This window comes from Galeopterus variegatus, unplaced genomic scaffold (assembly GCF_000696425.1).
Source record: "Galeopterus variegatus unplaced genomic scaffold, G_variegatus-3.0.2 Scaffold1013, whole genome shotgun sequence".
In the NCBI taxonomy this organism is placed as follows: Eukaryota; Metazoa; Chordata; class Mammalia; order Dermoptera; family Cynocephalidae; genus Galeopterus; species Galeopterus variegatus.
The window spans coordinates 83,428-100,630 of record NW_007727124.1 but is presented as its reverse complement, the minus strand read 5'-3'; the positions used below and the strand labels follow the sequence as shown (position 1 = coordinate 100,630).

Below are 17,203 nucleotides of genomic sequence, written 5' to 3'. Positions count from 1 at the left end.
AACAGAATGAAATTCTGCCATTCACAGCAGCATGGAGGAGCTGAGAGAAATTTATGTTAAGTGAAATAAGCCAGGCACAGAAAGAGGAATTCCATATGTCCCCACTCATAATTGGGAGCTAAAAAGTAAATAAATAAGTAAAATAGAAAGAAAGATACAACAATCACAATAACACATTGAACCTTCAACAGGAGAAAACAGAACTGTGTTTACTAGATGTGGGAAAGGGGGAGGGAGAGAGAGGTTAGTGAGAAACGGGTAAAAGGTGACAAAGAATGAGTACATTTTGTAATGACGAATATGCCAACTATCCTGATCTGATCATCACGTATTGTACACAAGTACTGATAGTCAACTCTGTACCCCACAAATATGTGCAATGAACTATGTTTCATCTTAAAAAACGCAATTAATGCACATTTACATTACCCCAATTTATCCATCTGATAAACCTTAGGGTCTGTCTCACTATTTCCTCTTTCCTTTAGCTTTCCCCAACTCTTTCAAGGTCAGGAAATTTATTTCTTCCTTCCTATGTCTTCCCTGTATCTATATCACTGCGGTACGATGCTTCTGGTAAAAGCTCGTGGAGGGTAGGTAAGCTGTCTTACTTCTGTTTGCATCTCTGGTCCCTAGCACAGTATGGAGCTAGCACCTACTATTCAAATGTCAACTAAAATAACTTCATGTTGCCTCACAGTCTGCATTACCATTTAATGCTGCATTATATACCACTGAGGAGATCTTAGCCATTCTACTTCTTTTTTTTTTTGTCTTTTGTCTTTTTCCGTGTCCGGCAATGGATTGCAACCCTCAGTGTTGCCCCCGTACCGGACCGGGGACCGGCAATGGGATCGCAACCCTCGGTGTTGCTCCCGCGCCTCGCTCAGCCAGTGAGCGGGAACCGGTCTGCATGTGGGATCCGAACCCTCGGGCGGGAGCGCCGCCGCGCTTCCCAAGCGGCGCACTTATCCAGTGCGCCACCGGGCCGGCCCCTTAGCCATTCTACTTCTGATTAGATTCTCTAGTTGATTTGCTCATTATTAATAGTACAATAAATTACTATCATTCATTTTTCTCTTTCTGGACTATTTAGGATAAATTCCACCAGTGGGATTACAGGATTAAAGATTATAGCTTCTAGCAATTAGATATCTACCCAGTTTGCCCCAATTAACTTTATTATAGAATAAGTATTCTAGTATTATTGCGAAAGATAACTATTAGCTTTAGAACTTTCATCAGTTCTACTTTGTTGACCTGAGGCTGCCTCTAGCCCACCTAACCTTGGACATTAGCAAGAAATAAAGGAAGTTAGGGCAACCTTCCTTCTTTAAAGCCAACTATCATGACTAGCATGTATCTGTAAAGGCAAACTGTTTACTTGAAGATGACAAGAAAATCTGTACAAATTAATTTATAACAAACCAGTATAGCATTTACTATGTGCCAAACACTGTTTTAAATGCTTTACAGATATTAACTCATTTAATCCTCGTAACAACACTATGAGGTAGGTACTATTATCCCCATTTTACAGCTAAGGAAACTGAGGCACATAGATGTTAAGCAGCAGCAGGGTTTGAGTTCCAGGCTCAAGTTGAGGCTCTTACTCATTATGCTATGTGCCTTTCGAAGAAAAAACAAACAAGTAAATCATAACTGTACAAGATGATCTCAGATATACCTTCGTAAACAGCACTCCTCTCTTCCACAGGGTGAATACCAGGTTAAAATAAACAATGATTCTCTAACTCTGACTCTTCCAACTAACATCATTATAAACGACTGGTACTTTCCAAAATCAGTCACAATTACATGACTAGAACACTAGAATGTAAGTAAACTATTTTACTGGATTGCAAAAATGCACATCTCTAATTGTTTTTAAACCAAAGATGAGCAGATGCTAGAGGACAGACACATTATAGACTTATATTAAAACATAAAACATAAAATAAAAGCATCTTTTTACTAACCTGCCAGTAACTGCACAGATGTCTCACATTTGTAACTACATTCTTGGATGTCTAGCTTTTCTTCTTCTCTAAGCTTGCTAAAAAAGCTTACATGGCTGAGGATGCCAAGAAAAAAAGTGTGTCTGTTTAAAGGTAAAAATAAATATATCCTACCACATTTATCATTCTGTAAAGTGAGTTACCAACATTCTAAGGCTGAATGGATTGAAAATGGAAATGTACCTAAAGAAAAGACTTATTAACATATTCAAGCTTTAAGGGCTTACTATATGAAAACACAAATAAAATAACAGGGTTGAAAATCATGAGTCAGTGAATACTTTTGGACAAATAAATACCAGATTGGAGTTAATTAATCGAGATCCAGGTTTCACAACACACATTAATCCACCTGGAATTAACCCCAAGTCACATAAAAAATGACCAAATAAATAAAAGAACGTTCAATAAATAGTATATTTAGTCCAGCTATGGGAGACAGCCTCCATTTTCCTCCTAAAGTCAGATTACCAAAGGTAAGATAGATGGGTTTAAATACAAAAAGGAAAACTTTTTTGCATAATGAAATTAACATTAACAGAAGGGGATAAAGCTAAAGAAGTGACAGGTAACTAATATAATCACATATTTCAAAAATTGGGCTTTCACTGAAAAATATGATTTTTAAATCTATTAATTCAACAAGTACTTACTGAGGGCCTACTATGTGTTAGGTACTGTTCTAGGCACTAGGGATACAGGAGAGAACAAAAAGACCCAATGTCACCAACTGAGAAATAGAAATTAAATTTTAAGATACAAGTGTATATACCTTAATAAAAATAGAGATAAAATTAAAATGGAAGGAGAGAAGTGCAGACAAACATACACTATCTGAACATTAAACCAATTTTTAATATGCCACCAGCAGGTCATCAGGAGAGCAAACTGGTAATATATAACACTTTATATACTCTATGTTTCCACAATTTTACTCAATGAAGGAAAATTTTCCAAAGAAAAAAGTCATTTATGCACCAATACTGAGAAAAATAAATAAATAATATAAACCCAAGGGTTTATGAGGATCTAAACACATAATACAAGATTAATGGCTGAACTATAGTAGATCAACACTCTAGCTCAGCACTGTCCAATAGAAATATAACACAAGCCACAAGTGGAAGCCCCATAATGTAATTTAAATTTTTCTAGTAGCCATTTTAAAATGTAAAAGTTGAAATGAATTTTAATAATATATTTTATTTAATCCAATATAAAAGAGTATTATCTTTTTAACATATAATCAACATAAAAATTCTTAATGGAATATTTTACAAATGAGGTATTCCTATTTTTGTACTAAGTCTATGAAATCCACTGTATTTTATACTCATAGCACATCTCAATTCAGACTGGCCACATTTCAAATGCTCAATGGCCACATGTGGCTAGTAGCTTCCATATTGGACACTGTAGCCCAGTAGTTTTCAAGTGAGGATGCTTTAGGGCCAGCCCATGGCTCACTCAAGAGTGTGGTGCTGATAACACCAAGGCCATGCCTTTGGATCCTATATAGGGATGGCTGGTTAGCTCACTGGCTGAGGGTGGTGCTGACAACACTAAGTCAAGGGTTAAGATCCCCTTACCGGTCATCTTTTAAAAATAAAAATAAAAAAGTGAGGATGCTTTAGGGCCAGCCCATGGCTCACTCAGGAGTGTGGTGCTGATAACACCAAGGCCATGCCTTTGGATCCTATATAGGGATGGCTGGTTAGCTCACTGGCTGAGGGTGGTGCTGACAACACTAAGTCAAGGGTTAAGATCCCCTTACCGGTCATCTTTTAAAAATAAAAATAAAAAAGTGAGGATGCTTTTACTTGCCCAGGAAACATGGCAATACTTGGAGACATTTCTGTTTGTCACTACTTGTATTAGTCCATTTCTGTTGCTTATAACAAAATACCTGGAACTGGGTGTTTTATAAAGAAAATCAAATTTATTGCTTACAGTTTCTTAGGCTCAGAAGTCCAAAGTTCAGGGAACATAACTGATGGGAGCCTTGGTGGTGGCAATAGTGACCCAGTGGTTCCACAAGATGGTGGAAGCAGAGAGAGACACAAACCTCCTCATTCACTCTCCTTTTAAAGCCCTCCAAACCATGCCCATGACCACCATTTTTAATCCATTCACTATGGCATGGTCCTACAATCTAATCATCTCTTCAAGGACCCATCTTTCAATTACCGTAACAGGATTTCCCACTCTCTTAGCACTGTCACAATGCAGGGTCAAGTTTTGGGGGGACACTCGATCCAAGATACTGCTGGAGGGATAATACTAGCTCTAGTGAGTAGAGGCCAGTGACGCTGCTGAACATCCCACAATACACAGGACAGCCCCCACAACAAACAATTATCTGGTCCCCAAATGTCAATAGTACTAAGGTAGCTGATCTAGGGGAATGTACTTTATGAGGCCATTTGTATTCCACATTATGATGCTTTCAATCCTTTTTATAAGTAACTCTTTAAAGCTTCTCCTGAGATGAGATAAGGGCACTATTTCTTTTTATTGCTCTTAAGAGCCATGATAGACTGAAAGGCTCTCCGAAGCCAGACAGCCGGCCACACAGAAAAGCATCACAGCAGTTGATTTGTTGTTCCAAAGGGAAAAATACTGCTTGATCCAAGAGTTGAGAAAAACTTTAAACAAGGAATACCGCCATTTATATCTTCCCTGTGACTGCATGGCTAGGAGACACTCAGCTTTTTTCCTTCTTTTTTTTTTTTTTTTTGTGGCTGGCAGGTACGGGGAACCAAGCCCTTCACTTTGGTGTTTCAAGGCTGTGCTCTAACTGAGCTAACTGGCCAGCCCACATTTTTGTTCCTACCAAGGTGATGGCAATAGGGCAGGAGTGGGGACACTGGGGAGCTAAAAAGGGACAATGAAACCCAGATTCTGCCAAGGTTCAAACAAAGGTCAGGGTAACACATGCTCGTATACACGCCTATCTGGTGAGGGAAACAAAGAACATTCAATTGTAAGCAAATAGAGCTGTTTCCACAAGAGACTACCCCTCCTCTGTTGGCACTAACGCCATCCTCACATCTGTGACAATTAATGCACCTATCACACCACCACATGGCACCCATTTAGCTGGGTTGCCCTATCTGAATTTAACAGGCTACCAGAGCAGAATGTTTGCTGACAGGGCAACCATGGGCTTTCCCCCCACATCGAGGCCTCTGGGACAAGATACCAGGGGCCAGAAATCATTCCCAGGTCTGAACAATCCAGTCCTTTCCTGACAGCAGGACAAGAGCAGGGTAGCCTTCCTGAGCCTGGGACTGAGTCGTCACCACACTGTTCCTGAATGCAGGGATGGCAGGCATCAACTGGCAATCAGCTCTCAGAGGATTAAAGGCGGCTACAGTACTTCTGTCTGACATCTCTCAAAGAAAGCAGCATCTAGGGTCCAATCCAAATCCACAGGCCTTTGATTTCTTTTTTTTTTTTTCTTTTTTCGTGTCTGGCAACGGACCGCAACCCTCAGTGTCGCGCCCGTACCGGACTGGGACCGGCAACGGAATCACAACCCTCGGTGCTGTGCCCGCCCCTCGCTCAGCCAGTGAGCGGGAACCGGTCTGTATGTGGGATCCGAACCCTCGGCGGGAGCGCTGCCGCGCTCCCAAGTAGCACACTGTAGCAGTGCGCCACCTGGCCGGCCCCCACAGGCCTTTGATTTCTACATAGTCCTTCCTCTCCTCTCCCTGACTCACAAGATCTTAACACAAACACAAAACAGCAGTCTCCTCTTATAAATCCTTCTGGCCCAAGAAAAGCTTCTCTGCAGATGTCCCAGTCCCATATCACAGCAAACACTAGGAAGACAGACTTTTAAGGGAAACTGTTGTTTCATTAGATATAGGTCCCAAGAGACTCAGAACTAAAAATTTCAAAATTAAAAATTAAATTAAAAAGAAGAAATTAAAATGTGCTTTTTAAATTAAAAGAGAAATTTAAAAGCTGATGTCCTTCCAAGATCAGCTGGCTTCAGGCTTTCCCACCCTCCCTATCTCAAACAAATTAAAGAATCCTACCAAGAACATTTCCTCTCCCAATTCCCACCAAATCCTCACTCCCCAGTGGCTTGTTAATATGATTCCTACCATCTCAAGCTCTTCCCTTAAAACCTTCCAAATAGTAGCCACTTTGGTCAAGACAGTCAATAAAATTCTAGAACTCAACTTTCCTGGGGAAGAAGCAGAATACATCAGAAAGAGCCAACTATTCAAAGCCAGGGAACCTGCTAATCTCAGCCCTATCACTCAGCAACTATGCTGTGCTAGGCTGAAACTGAATTAACTTGTACATCGGCTCACTTATTTGCAGCTCTTCTGTTACTCTCATGCCGATGATCAGCTATTAATACAATTTACAAGGGTAAATACATAAAGCTAATGGATATAACTTAACACCACCATCCTGGTAAAACTGGTATTCTTCCACAGTTCATAATCTAGCATTACCTCATAATCAGCAGGAATTTGAGGGCTTTCAGTTGTTTCATAAACTAAATTCCACAAACTTATTAAAAGTTCCTATTACATTGGGAGTCTGAGATTAACTTTGTTAATATCATGATAAGGTTTCAAAGGATTAAACTGAAAATGAATCACAGAGGGGAGGGAAAAGACTTATAGGAAACACTTGGAGTCCACTGGTTGAGGGGACAAAACAGACTTCATTCCATGATATCTAGAGGAGAGGTTCTCAGCGCTGGCTACAGATCAGAATGACTTGGGGAGCTTTAAGACACTACTAATACCTGGGTTCTATCCTAGAGACTGATTTAATTGTCTGGGATAGGGCCCCAGTATTGGAAATTTTTTTTAACTTTTTTAAAGTGATTTTAATGGGCAGCCTGGTCTGAAAACCACTGATTTAGATAGTGGAACTTGTGAATGTTGGTCTTTTGCATTTCACAAAACCCTTTCAACCCCTTCAAGATTTTCAGGCTTTAGCATTAAAAAAAAAAAAAGGCCAAAATACAATTTGCAAATAAAACTTCCTTCAGTGCCTAGAACAATGTGTGTTAAATGTTAAATGCTTAGTACAAGGCAGTCGGGGTTCCATCACCTGATCCCTGAACTGCAGGGCAGGCTAGAACTGCTGACCATAGCAAGAAGCAAACAAAGATTAAGAGATGGGCAGTCTGGCCATTTTTCTACTATGAGACACAACATTTAGAAAACTAAGTCACTGCTCAATACCATACCTGCATAATACCAACTAAAAGTAAACAGAAGATTGTAAAGTTCACGGGATTCTTAAAAGCCAAACAACTGTAACTATTTATTGTAACCCATTCTGTGTAATTTATCTTCTAAAAGTCTGCATGTATCTATTTCTATGACATATAATAGACTTTATAACAACACATGAATCCTTTTTGGTAAGATTATCTTTCAAAAACAAACATATCCTGAACTGCAAGGTTTGGTACAGTTGTCAGTACTGTTGGCATCTGTTAGCTGTTCCATGCTCCTTTCAGCAATCCAATACATTGGGCCAGGAGAGTAGGCAGCAGATACATCACGCTTCTCAAGGAAGCAACAGCTCCATTCCGAGTCATCTAACTCCAGAAATAACATCACTGGTAAGAGCACTCAGCCCTAACCTGGTCTGCCAAGTAAATGTCTCTCTTGGGCCTCACCTACATGGAGGTGAGGCTAAATGGGAACTAGGCAAGATGGCCTTTAGGGTCCCAACTATCTTTTAAAGTACACACATTCATAAGTCAGTCTCGTTCCTGCCTCCATGAGCAGGCTTTGGTAAACAGATATTTTCATCTCATATCTAGTAACAGAATTAAGTTAACTCTTTGAACAACTAACTCAGAGAATAACCTTAAATAATTAAAACATATATAATATCTAATTATCTAAACAGACTAATTCCCTAAAAGCGGGGCAGGAAGGGATAGACAAGTTTAATTCTGCTAATTGTTGGACTTAGTACACCAAATTAACTTCACATTCGTCTTTAGGTTTGATACTGACAAGTTCGACCATTGCGAAAATTTCTGGAAGCCCTGTTTCCTGTCCCAGGCATTGGCCTTTTTATTTTTGATTGAGAGAGGAAACAATGGTGGGACATTAAAGAAAGCATTAGCAAAAGGCTACCTAAAAGTGGAACGAAGATTTCATTGAAAAAGTTTTCATTGACCATTTGGAACTTCCACGTTATCTTAACAAAATAAAGACTTAGGTATTTTAAACAGCTTTAAAAACAGGAAGCTCGTTTCATTACTGTACTTTTCTTCCCTTCTAACAGAAGGCCCCTTCAACTCATGCCAGCAGTCTATATTTATTTCCCTTAAGCAGTGTTTCCTAGGAAAGCAGCAGCAGTCTGGCTGCAAACGCGTAAGAGAGCTCATGATCAAGGCAGCAGGCCAACCCCAAGAGCCCCATCAAGCTGTTGTGCAATCACCACCATGCAGGAGAGCCACCTGGGCTCTGCACCAATAGCAGCACTGTTGTCATCTCCACCAGAGAGCTCTGGGATGCCATTGGAGACAAACACCTGGCACCAGGCCAGATACGTATCACACCCAGCAGTACCTAAGAGACTGCTGAGCCTGATAAAGTTTTATGGATGCCTACAGGGAGGAAAGAAAAAAAAGATAGGTGTTCTTACTCATCTTAACACTGTACAGAAAATCTGCTGAGTCACTGAGTACCAATCAAGAGAAAAATAATGCAGAGCTGAAAATACTAATCTCCCTCATCGTGCTCTCCTTCCTGACAGCAAGGAGACTCACAGGTAACATTTCTGACTCTGAAAACACAAGGGCATAGACAAATTCACATACTCTTAGTCCATAAAGAAAAGCTTTCAGATCACATTCTCTAAATGTGTAATGTACTAGACAAAACTACTTCATGAAAACAATAGCTGTCTCTGGGTAGAAGGATTAAGGGTGATTTATTTTCTGCTATAATCTTGCACACTTTGCACATTTCCTATAATGAGCACATATTTCTTTCATAATAATATGTCTTAGAATTATTTCTGGTAAGAGATTAGACCCATATCCTTGATCCCTAGGATATAACTTCAGCCCACCAAAATATTTCAGATCACTAATTATGAAAACTCCAACCAAGGTGGAAGGGTCAGCCTAACACGAAACTAAGAAATACTAAGTGAAGACCCCTGGATCTTATGAAAACTTGCTTTGTTACCTTTCCTAGACATACAATATTCTTTTTTTTTTTTTTTTTTTTCTGACGGGTAAGGGGATCACAACCCTTGGCATGGTGTTGTCCGCACCACGCTCTGCCAGTGAGTGCACTGGCCATCCCTATAGAGGATCCGAACCCGCGGCCTCAGCGCTAACAGTGCTGCACTCTCCCGAGTGAGCCACGAGGCCGGCCCGACATAGAATACTCTAAGTTGGTAGGAAGAAATTCCACCAATGGTACACTTTTGAGAGAAGGGAAAAATAATGCAATAATAATGGCAAATGCACTTTAGTTGACTTCTGCTTATCTTTGTCTTCCACCTTTCCTAGATTAGACATGCTAGTGAAAAACAAGTCACTCTGAGCTTTGGCCTGAGACCACTAAGAAAACAAACCACCATCACAATAAAACAAAGTTCATAAAAGCATCTGACAGCTTTGTCTTACTTTTTCTTAAATATTAAAGCAACAAAAATCCAAACCCTTTATTATTCAAGAACACATGAAGTCTAAGACTCACTGTCTTATCCCTCTATAACTTCACACACTTTAGGCTTAAAGCCAATAGGGCCTAGCTGCTTCTAACTACAACTCTTTTTTCTGCCTGGCACGTTCTTCATTTCTCCAAATTCTATGTATTCCTCAAGTCTCTAGTCAAATGCTACCTCTCCGGCCCGGTGGCGCACTGGAGAGTGCGCCGCTTGGGAGCGCTGCAGCGCTCCCGCCAAGGGTTCGGATCCCATGTGGAGACCGGTTCCCACTCACTGGCTGAGCGCAGTGCGGGCGCAACACCGAGGGTTGCGATCCCGTTGCCGGTCCCCGGTACGGGCGTGACACCGAGGGTTGCGATCCCGTTACCGGTCAGTAAAAAAGACAAAAAGGAAAAAAAAACAAACAAAAAAAACCAAATGCTACCTCTTCCTAAAGTCTGCCCTGAGAGGAAAGCACTTTCCCCTTATTAATTTCCATAGCACCTAAATTACAATAATCTATGTACATGTCTGTGAGTTTAAGCATCTATTGGAGGGCAAGCATCAATTTATCTTTATCAGACTACTTGGCTCAGTGCTGTGCATGTACCTAGAAGAGTGCTCAAATATTTGCTGAATAAAAAATGAATAAACATCACAATTCAAAAAAACAAATCAGGGCTTGTGGAGTCATATGATCTACATGTGAATATATGAACACAATTATAAGGAACTGTGTCCGAAGAATCTTGCCTCAGGCTCAATAACAGTGTTAAGGAGTGGCCTAGATATAAATCTCCATGTTAATTGAAATAATGCCAGCCAAAGTTAGTACTTAGGCTCAAAGAACAAACAGCACCAGAAGGCATGACTGTTAACACTTCAGGATTAAAGGACGTCTGCTAAGCATCAAATTGTGTGTGACTACAAGCATTAACTTTACAGTCTGGAGGAAGGATTGCAATGCATTATTTTTACCCTAATTGTCTCTAAGCATGTGTGGGAAAATACAAATACTTGAAAACTTGACTGATTAGAGCAATTTTCCCAAAGAGTATTACAAAAGAAAGATTTCATCGCAATACTAAGGAATGGGCAAACTGTGCACTCTGCATCTTTGCTTACAGCTTGGAGAGAAAAAAAAAAAAAATTATTGGCCTGTTTAAAATCAGAACTTATTCTTTAGTGCTTTGCTTCTGACTTGTTTGACACAGTTTCATGCTTCCCTGTTAATTGGACCTATCAAAGGCTAGTGGTGGTAAATGAAACCCTGTTTTCCAGTTAAGAGCCACAGATGTATCCTTATCTTTTGTTAAAGGTATTGTTTTTTTACTTCTGATGGGTAAGAGGCATACCTGGCATCTGGGAGGTCCTGTCTCAGATTTCCTCTCTAATAACTAATATAGAAAATGATGGTTATGATGATGTGACATGAAACTGCAATCCCTACCCAATTAGCTGCTTATTAAAAAAACAAACAAAAAAACCCGACAAAAACCCTGTATATTTATATAGGCATTCTGCTTCCCAACTACTTAAATTATCCATTTTTATACCATTTCAGACTGGAAAATTTTTTGACATCTTGATGTTTCTTCTGTCAGCAAACTTGTAACATATGAAACAAGCTCAAGATAAATATATCTGAGAAATTTTGTTTTTTGACAGGTAGTATTCAAGAAGATGATTTAGAAGATTCTAGATCATATGTGAACTTTTTTTTTTTTTCCTTTTTGTCTTTTTCCGTGTCCGGCAACGGATTGCAACCCTCAGTGTTGCCCCCGTACCGGACCGGGACCGGCAACGGGATCGCAACCCTCAGTGTTGCCCCCACACCTCGCTCAGCCAGTGAGCGGGAACCGGTCTGTATGTGGGATCCGAACCCTCGGCGGGAGCGCCGCCACACTTCCCAAGCAGCGCACTGCAGCAGTGCACCACCAGGCCGGCCCATATGTGAACTTTTAAAAACACTTAATAGCTATTCATTTGTTTTAATATGTATACAAAAATATTTTACTGCTTAGGTCAAGGCTAAGCAAAAAAAAGTAGATTAAAAAAATATTTTAAGTAAAAAAAGTTCACAGGATATAAGAATACGGTAAAAATCAGGAAAACAGTACTCAAATTAAAAACTTTAGGAAACATGGAAGAATAATGAAAGTAAAATTCATGTGGACTCCTGAAACTATAACAGTGGTATTAGCCTGCCTGTTTCTTTAAGAGAAGGCTTTGGTCACATGGAGGAACCCTGCAGTCATGGTGGCTGACTCAATCATTTAGGGAACAAAAGGCACAACAGTGACCCTATGTGTAGTTTTTTCCACCTACAGAGGAAATGCTGCTTGCTAATGCCAATTCTACTCTAACACACTGCACAGGACCCTATCCCCAGAAATTTCACAGGACCACACACTAACTTCAAAGCTTCTACCTTTTCTTGCTCCAGAAACCATCCTTGAGTAAGCTTGCTCACTCCCATGGCTCCAAAATGTTTTCCCTATTCTATTTCTTGTCTATGTTCTACCTACTGATAATTTTACCTGGATGCACTTCAAATTCAGCATGTTCAAAATCAAACTCGTTCTTATCTCCCAAATCTTCTCCTCTTCCTACCTGTCCTCTAAAAGTTTTAAAACCTTACCACCAATCCTAGACATCCCAGTGCTGCTTCCGCTTCCAGAGATACCCCTCAACCTTTCCCCTCCATCCTCACTTCTATGCTTTGAAAAGAATAGAAGGCCTCTCTCATGTGAACTGGCACAGCAGCCTCCTGACTGTTCCCTGTATTTTCTCTCTCTCTCCTATACCGGTTTTTTTTGCATTGCTTCAAGACTAATCTTTCTAAGATAAAAATGTAGTCTTAAAAACCCCTTGCCAGTTAAACATCTGTAGCCACTAGGGAATGCAAATTAAAACCACAATGAGATATCAGACACATTTATCAGAATGACTAAAATAAAAATAATAGTAACACCAAATACTGGCCAGAATGTAGAAAAACTGGATCATTGCTGGTGGGAATGTAGAATGGTATAACCACAATGAGAAAGAGTATTGCAGTTTCTTACAAAACTAAATATACACATACCATATGACCAAAAGCTGCAGTCCTGGGCATTTATCCAGAAAGCTTATGTTCACACAAAACCCTGTACACAAACATTCGGAGCACTTTTATTTGTAGTTGCCAAACTGGAAATAACCCAAATGTTTTTTAACAGATGAATGGTTAAACAAACTGTGCTATAACATGGAATACTACTCAGCAATAAAAAGGGAAGAACTATTGATTCACACAAAAAATTATGTGATTATCAAGGGAATTAGGCTGAGTGAAAAAAGCAATCTCAAAAGGTTACATGTTATATGATTCCATTTATACAGCATTCTTAAATAATGAAATTACAGAGATGGAGAAAAGATTTGTGGTTTCCAGAGATTGGCAAGCTGGGGGACGTGGTTGTGGCTATAAAAGGGTAACATGAAAGATCTTTGTAATGGAACTTTTGTATCTTGACTGTGGTAGTGGTCATACAAATCTACACATGAAAAGTTGCACAGAATGCATACACACACACACACACACACAAATGACTGCATGTAAAGCTGGTGAAATTGTAATAGAGTCAATGGATTGTAACAATGTCAATCAATATCCTGTTGTGATACTGTACTATAGTTATGCAAGACGTTACCACTGGGGGAAACTGGATGAAGTATATACAGAATCTCACTACATTGCTTTTCGCAACTGCATGTAAATCTACAGTTATCTCAAAATAACAAGTTTAAAAAAAAAAAAATCTCATTAACTTTCAATAGTTCCCTAATGCCTGTAGTAAGATTCTTTAGCATGGCATTTTCCCTTTACACATCCAACACTCCAGACAACTAGTTCTAAGAGCTAACATTTATTTATTGAGCATTGGTCATGTGCCAGATAACATTTTAAGTATTTTATATGTACTATCTCACTTACTCCTCAATGATCCCATGAGTTAGGCACAAATAACGTTAAGTAGCTTATCCCAGGCCCCCAACTTTTTCTATACCTCTGGGTCTTTACTTCTATTCCCTAAAAAGCCTCCCCACCTAATCGCCCTTAAGGCCATGCTCCAATGTTACCTTTGTAACTTTTTCCAGATTTAACTGCTATGATAAAGTGTCTAGCACTCAGAAGATATTCAATGAATGTTTAATTAACATAAAGTCTAGACAAAAGGACACAGAGAAGTTACAGAACTGGCACCAAAGAAGTATTAGATACTGGTAACACTGAATCTATATTTCTCCAAAGTTAAGCCTGAATGAGAAAGCATTCTATAATACACAGTGGGAGCCAGAGAAGACCCATCAGTGAGAAAGTAAAGCAGTTGATTAATAAAGCATCGGCTTTAACACCCCAAAGAGGAACAGGTAATGTCAGACTAATGAAACGCCAGTGTTGGCTGCAAAGTCCATATCTTTCTCAAGCTTTCACATAACAAATGCATTAACATAAACCTCAGTTCATAAACCTAGTCACCCCCACTCTGCTTTCTTATTACTTTTGCAATTCAATGAAATGTATGTTTTTCTTTTCTCAGAAAAAAAATAGTTCCTCCAGTCTAAAATGTATCTTCATTATTTCCATTGAAGAAAACTAGATTATCTGAAAACTGTTTTACATTTAAGAATTTACTTGAAAAACTTACTAATTATCCTATAACTATCTAAAATTGTTCCAATCACTCTCTTCAACCTGAGTGAGTCTCTCCAAAGGATTCATATTTTAGAGGCTTTTTGTTTGTTTTTGGTGCTGGCCAGTATGGGGATTTGAACACTTGACCCTGGTGTTACCAGGTTGCACTCTAACCAACTTAGCTAACCAGCCAGCCCCCAGGACTCATATTTTAAACACAGACAACAGAAGCAGAAGAAAAAAACCAATTTTTTTAAGTACGTGAATGGCACTTAATGGTTGATATTCCCTCTATCCTCTCCCCCCAGTAAGTTGCCTTAAAGCCTTTTCAGAAGGTACCAAAATGGAGAAAAAGTGAAAAAGAGGAGAATGCTGAGGAAGAAACAGTGGGGAGGCTGAGATCCAATCCCACCTTCCATTTGTCGAGTGCTTACTATGAACCAGTGACTCCTTCAAAAGTTACCACAGAGCTGGCTGATCAGCTCACTGATTACAGCATGGAGCTGATAACGCCAAGGTCAAGGGTTCAGATCCCCACACCAGCCAGCAGACAAAAAAAAAAGTAGCCATAAATTCTTAACAGTGACTGAAAGCCAATAAAGAAAAATAAATGATTAAAGTATGCATCATATGAGAAAAGGTGTGGTCTAGTACAACAAGCAGATAAGAAAAGAGACTCTTAGGAAACACTAACCGGTCGAGTTCTCTTGAACTTGGATTCCTCACGGTCTCTGTGCTGCCCAGAAGTGCTGGTTCTCTCCCTCACACTCCTATACCCAGGACTGGGGATGATATACTCCTTTCCTATGTCAATATCCTTCATCTTCTTTGAGCGGAGGTGCCAGGGCTCACAGACTCCTGGTTTGGTTTCACTTCAGAATTTCTGAAACTAAAAAGTCATCAAGTTCAGTGTGGAATAGCTTGAGAGTTAAAAAAAATCCATCAAGAACAGATATTTCCTAAATTGTGCTTAATCATATGCTAAAGTGCTTTAAAATAGGGGAAAAGGGGTGAAAACATTAAAGCTGTCTACTGTTATAGCTATAAACATAATTTTTAAAAATTTTCAACTACCATTTCATTCTTTTAAAATTCAGTATACAGAATCAAGAAAAATTACCATCTCCTACCTCCAAGGGAAAGAAAAATAGAAAAAATAAACACATTAGTAAAGAGACATCCACCGTCTTCAACTAAGCTCAAATACAACGTACAAAACATATAGATAGGTTTTATTTTATTAAAAGACTTTCTGGGAACAATTTCAGTTTGTTCCAAGCATTACAAACTCCACAATTTTTAAATGGACATCATTTCTCCTACTAAATTTTACTAAGTGAAACCTTACAAAACACTTATTCTACCAATGATATATCCCATCTCTGCAATTTTATAATTTGCTAGTAGGTTAGCTGATGTTATTTGAAAGCTTCATGAAGTTCCACAGCTAAAATAAAAAACAATATTATAACTTAACTTTAAACACAAATTCCCCTTGCAGTGCAGAAAATGTTCTAAAATTAGATAGTGGTGATGATTGCACAATTCTATGAATATACTAAATCACTGAACTGTACACTCTAAAAGAGTGAATTTTATGGTATATAAGTTATATCTCAATAAAGATGTTATTAAAAAACAAACAAAAAAAAGCCAAACCAAATTTCCCACCCTGTATTGCTAAGTCTTATCTAGTTTCTACCTGAAACTCTGTTCTAAACTACTGCATGCCTGGCTAACTCTAATCAATACCCTGTGTCAACTTTGGTCACTTAAAAAAAATAAACACATAAATACCTCTCTAAAACGTTTCCCCCACACTAAGATGGTTCACAACTTCCCAGATACAAGCTGAAAAAACACCTTTCACACCAGCCTCACTAGAAATTAAAGTATAGCTGAGTTGTCTCTGGATTCCATAAACCCCTAGCTATCACTGTGACTTAAAAGCACTACTGTAGCACAAAACTCTGACAACTACATAATTCATTTTTTAAGGTATCAGAAAAAAGGAGAACACTTACTAATCCTCTAAATAAAAAGGACTAATCTCCTCCACAGAGACATGTTTCCAGCACACAGAAAGCTTGACTCTTGCCTTTCAGAAGTCTGGGTCAAGTACCCTAAGTTGATATAGCTAAGTTATTTATATTTAAGAACAACAAAAAAGTCACCTTGTTCAATGACAACTGCACCATGAAGAACACCAGCTTACCAACTAAGAGCACAGCAATCACGTCATTGAGAACTCATTAAGGCTAAACTATAAACAGACCTGGCATCTGCCTGTGTCCTAGTGTCAAGCTGTAGCTGCAGATCAGAGTAAACCTTCTCATTGCAGGGATCGCAGAAGTCCAACCTCCCCCTCCAAAGGCTCCCTAGACTAGCTGATTATCTGCGCTTAGCTGATTATCTGGAAAAGATTAGTTCTACTTTTAAAAAGGTGGGGTGGGGGTAGGGAGACAGTTTGAAAGGGAGGAGACCAATGTAACTCATTCACAATACCAAATGCCATGTCAAGAAGAACATGAAGATCATCTCAATTATCTAAGAACCCATAATAACCATAGATTCTTTCAATCACTTTATTTCAAAGGATAAAGCAGAATAAATCATATGAGCAGAGAGCAGCAGGGATGAAATGACTTTCCTGTTATGATACAAATAATTATTGCTTTGTGCCTATTACGACTGGTATGATAAATAGTGTTAAATTATCCCAAGGGACCCTAGTGTCCTATCCTAAGGGACCAAGTTATTCTAGGTATGAAGGGTGTGGGGAACAGTTTTACATTATCTCTAACACCCCACATCTTTAATTTCCTGGAAAAAAAGAGGTACAACC

At 39.1% G+C, this 17,203-nt stretch overlaps 1 protein-coding gene across 4 annotated transcripts in view; it reads right to left on the bottom strand.

The window, feature by feature from the left end:
* The window catches only part of ABCC5 (ATP-binding cassette, sub-family C (CFTR/MRP), member 5), a 140,786-nt gene that overhangs the window by 67,448 nt on the left and 56,135 nt on the right, over positions 1 to 17,203 (bottom strand). For 3 of the 4 annotated variants that reach the window (XM_008574201.1, XM_008574204.1, XM_008574203.1), the window contains exon 2: positions 15,053 to 15,247. The exons of the other annotated variant lie outside the window; for it this stretch is intronic. In XM_008574201.1, the coding sequence (XP_008572423.1) occupies positions 15,053 to 15,181 (129 nt within the window). In that variant the 5' untranslated portion in view covers positions 15,182 to 15,247. The remainder of the gene's footprint in view (positions 1 to 15,052; positions 15,248 to 17,203) is intronic. 4 annotated transcript variants of the gene reach the window in all.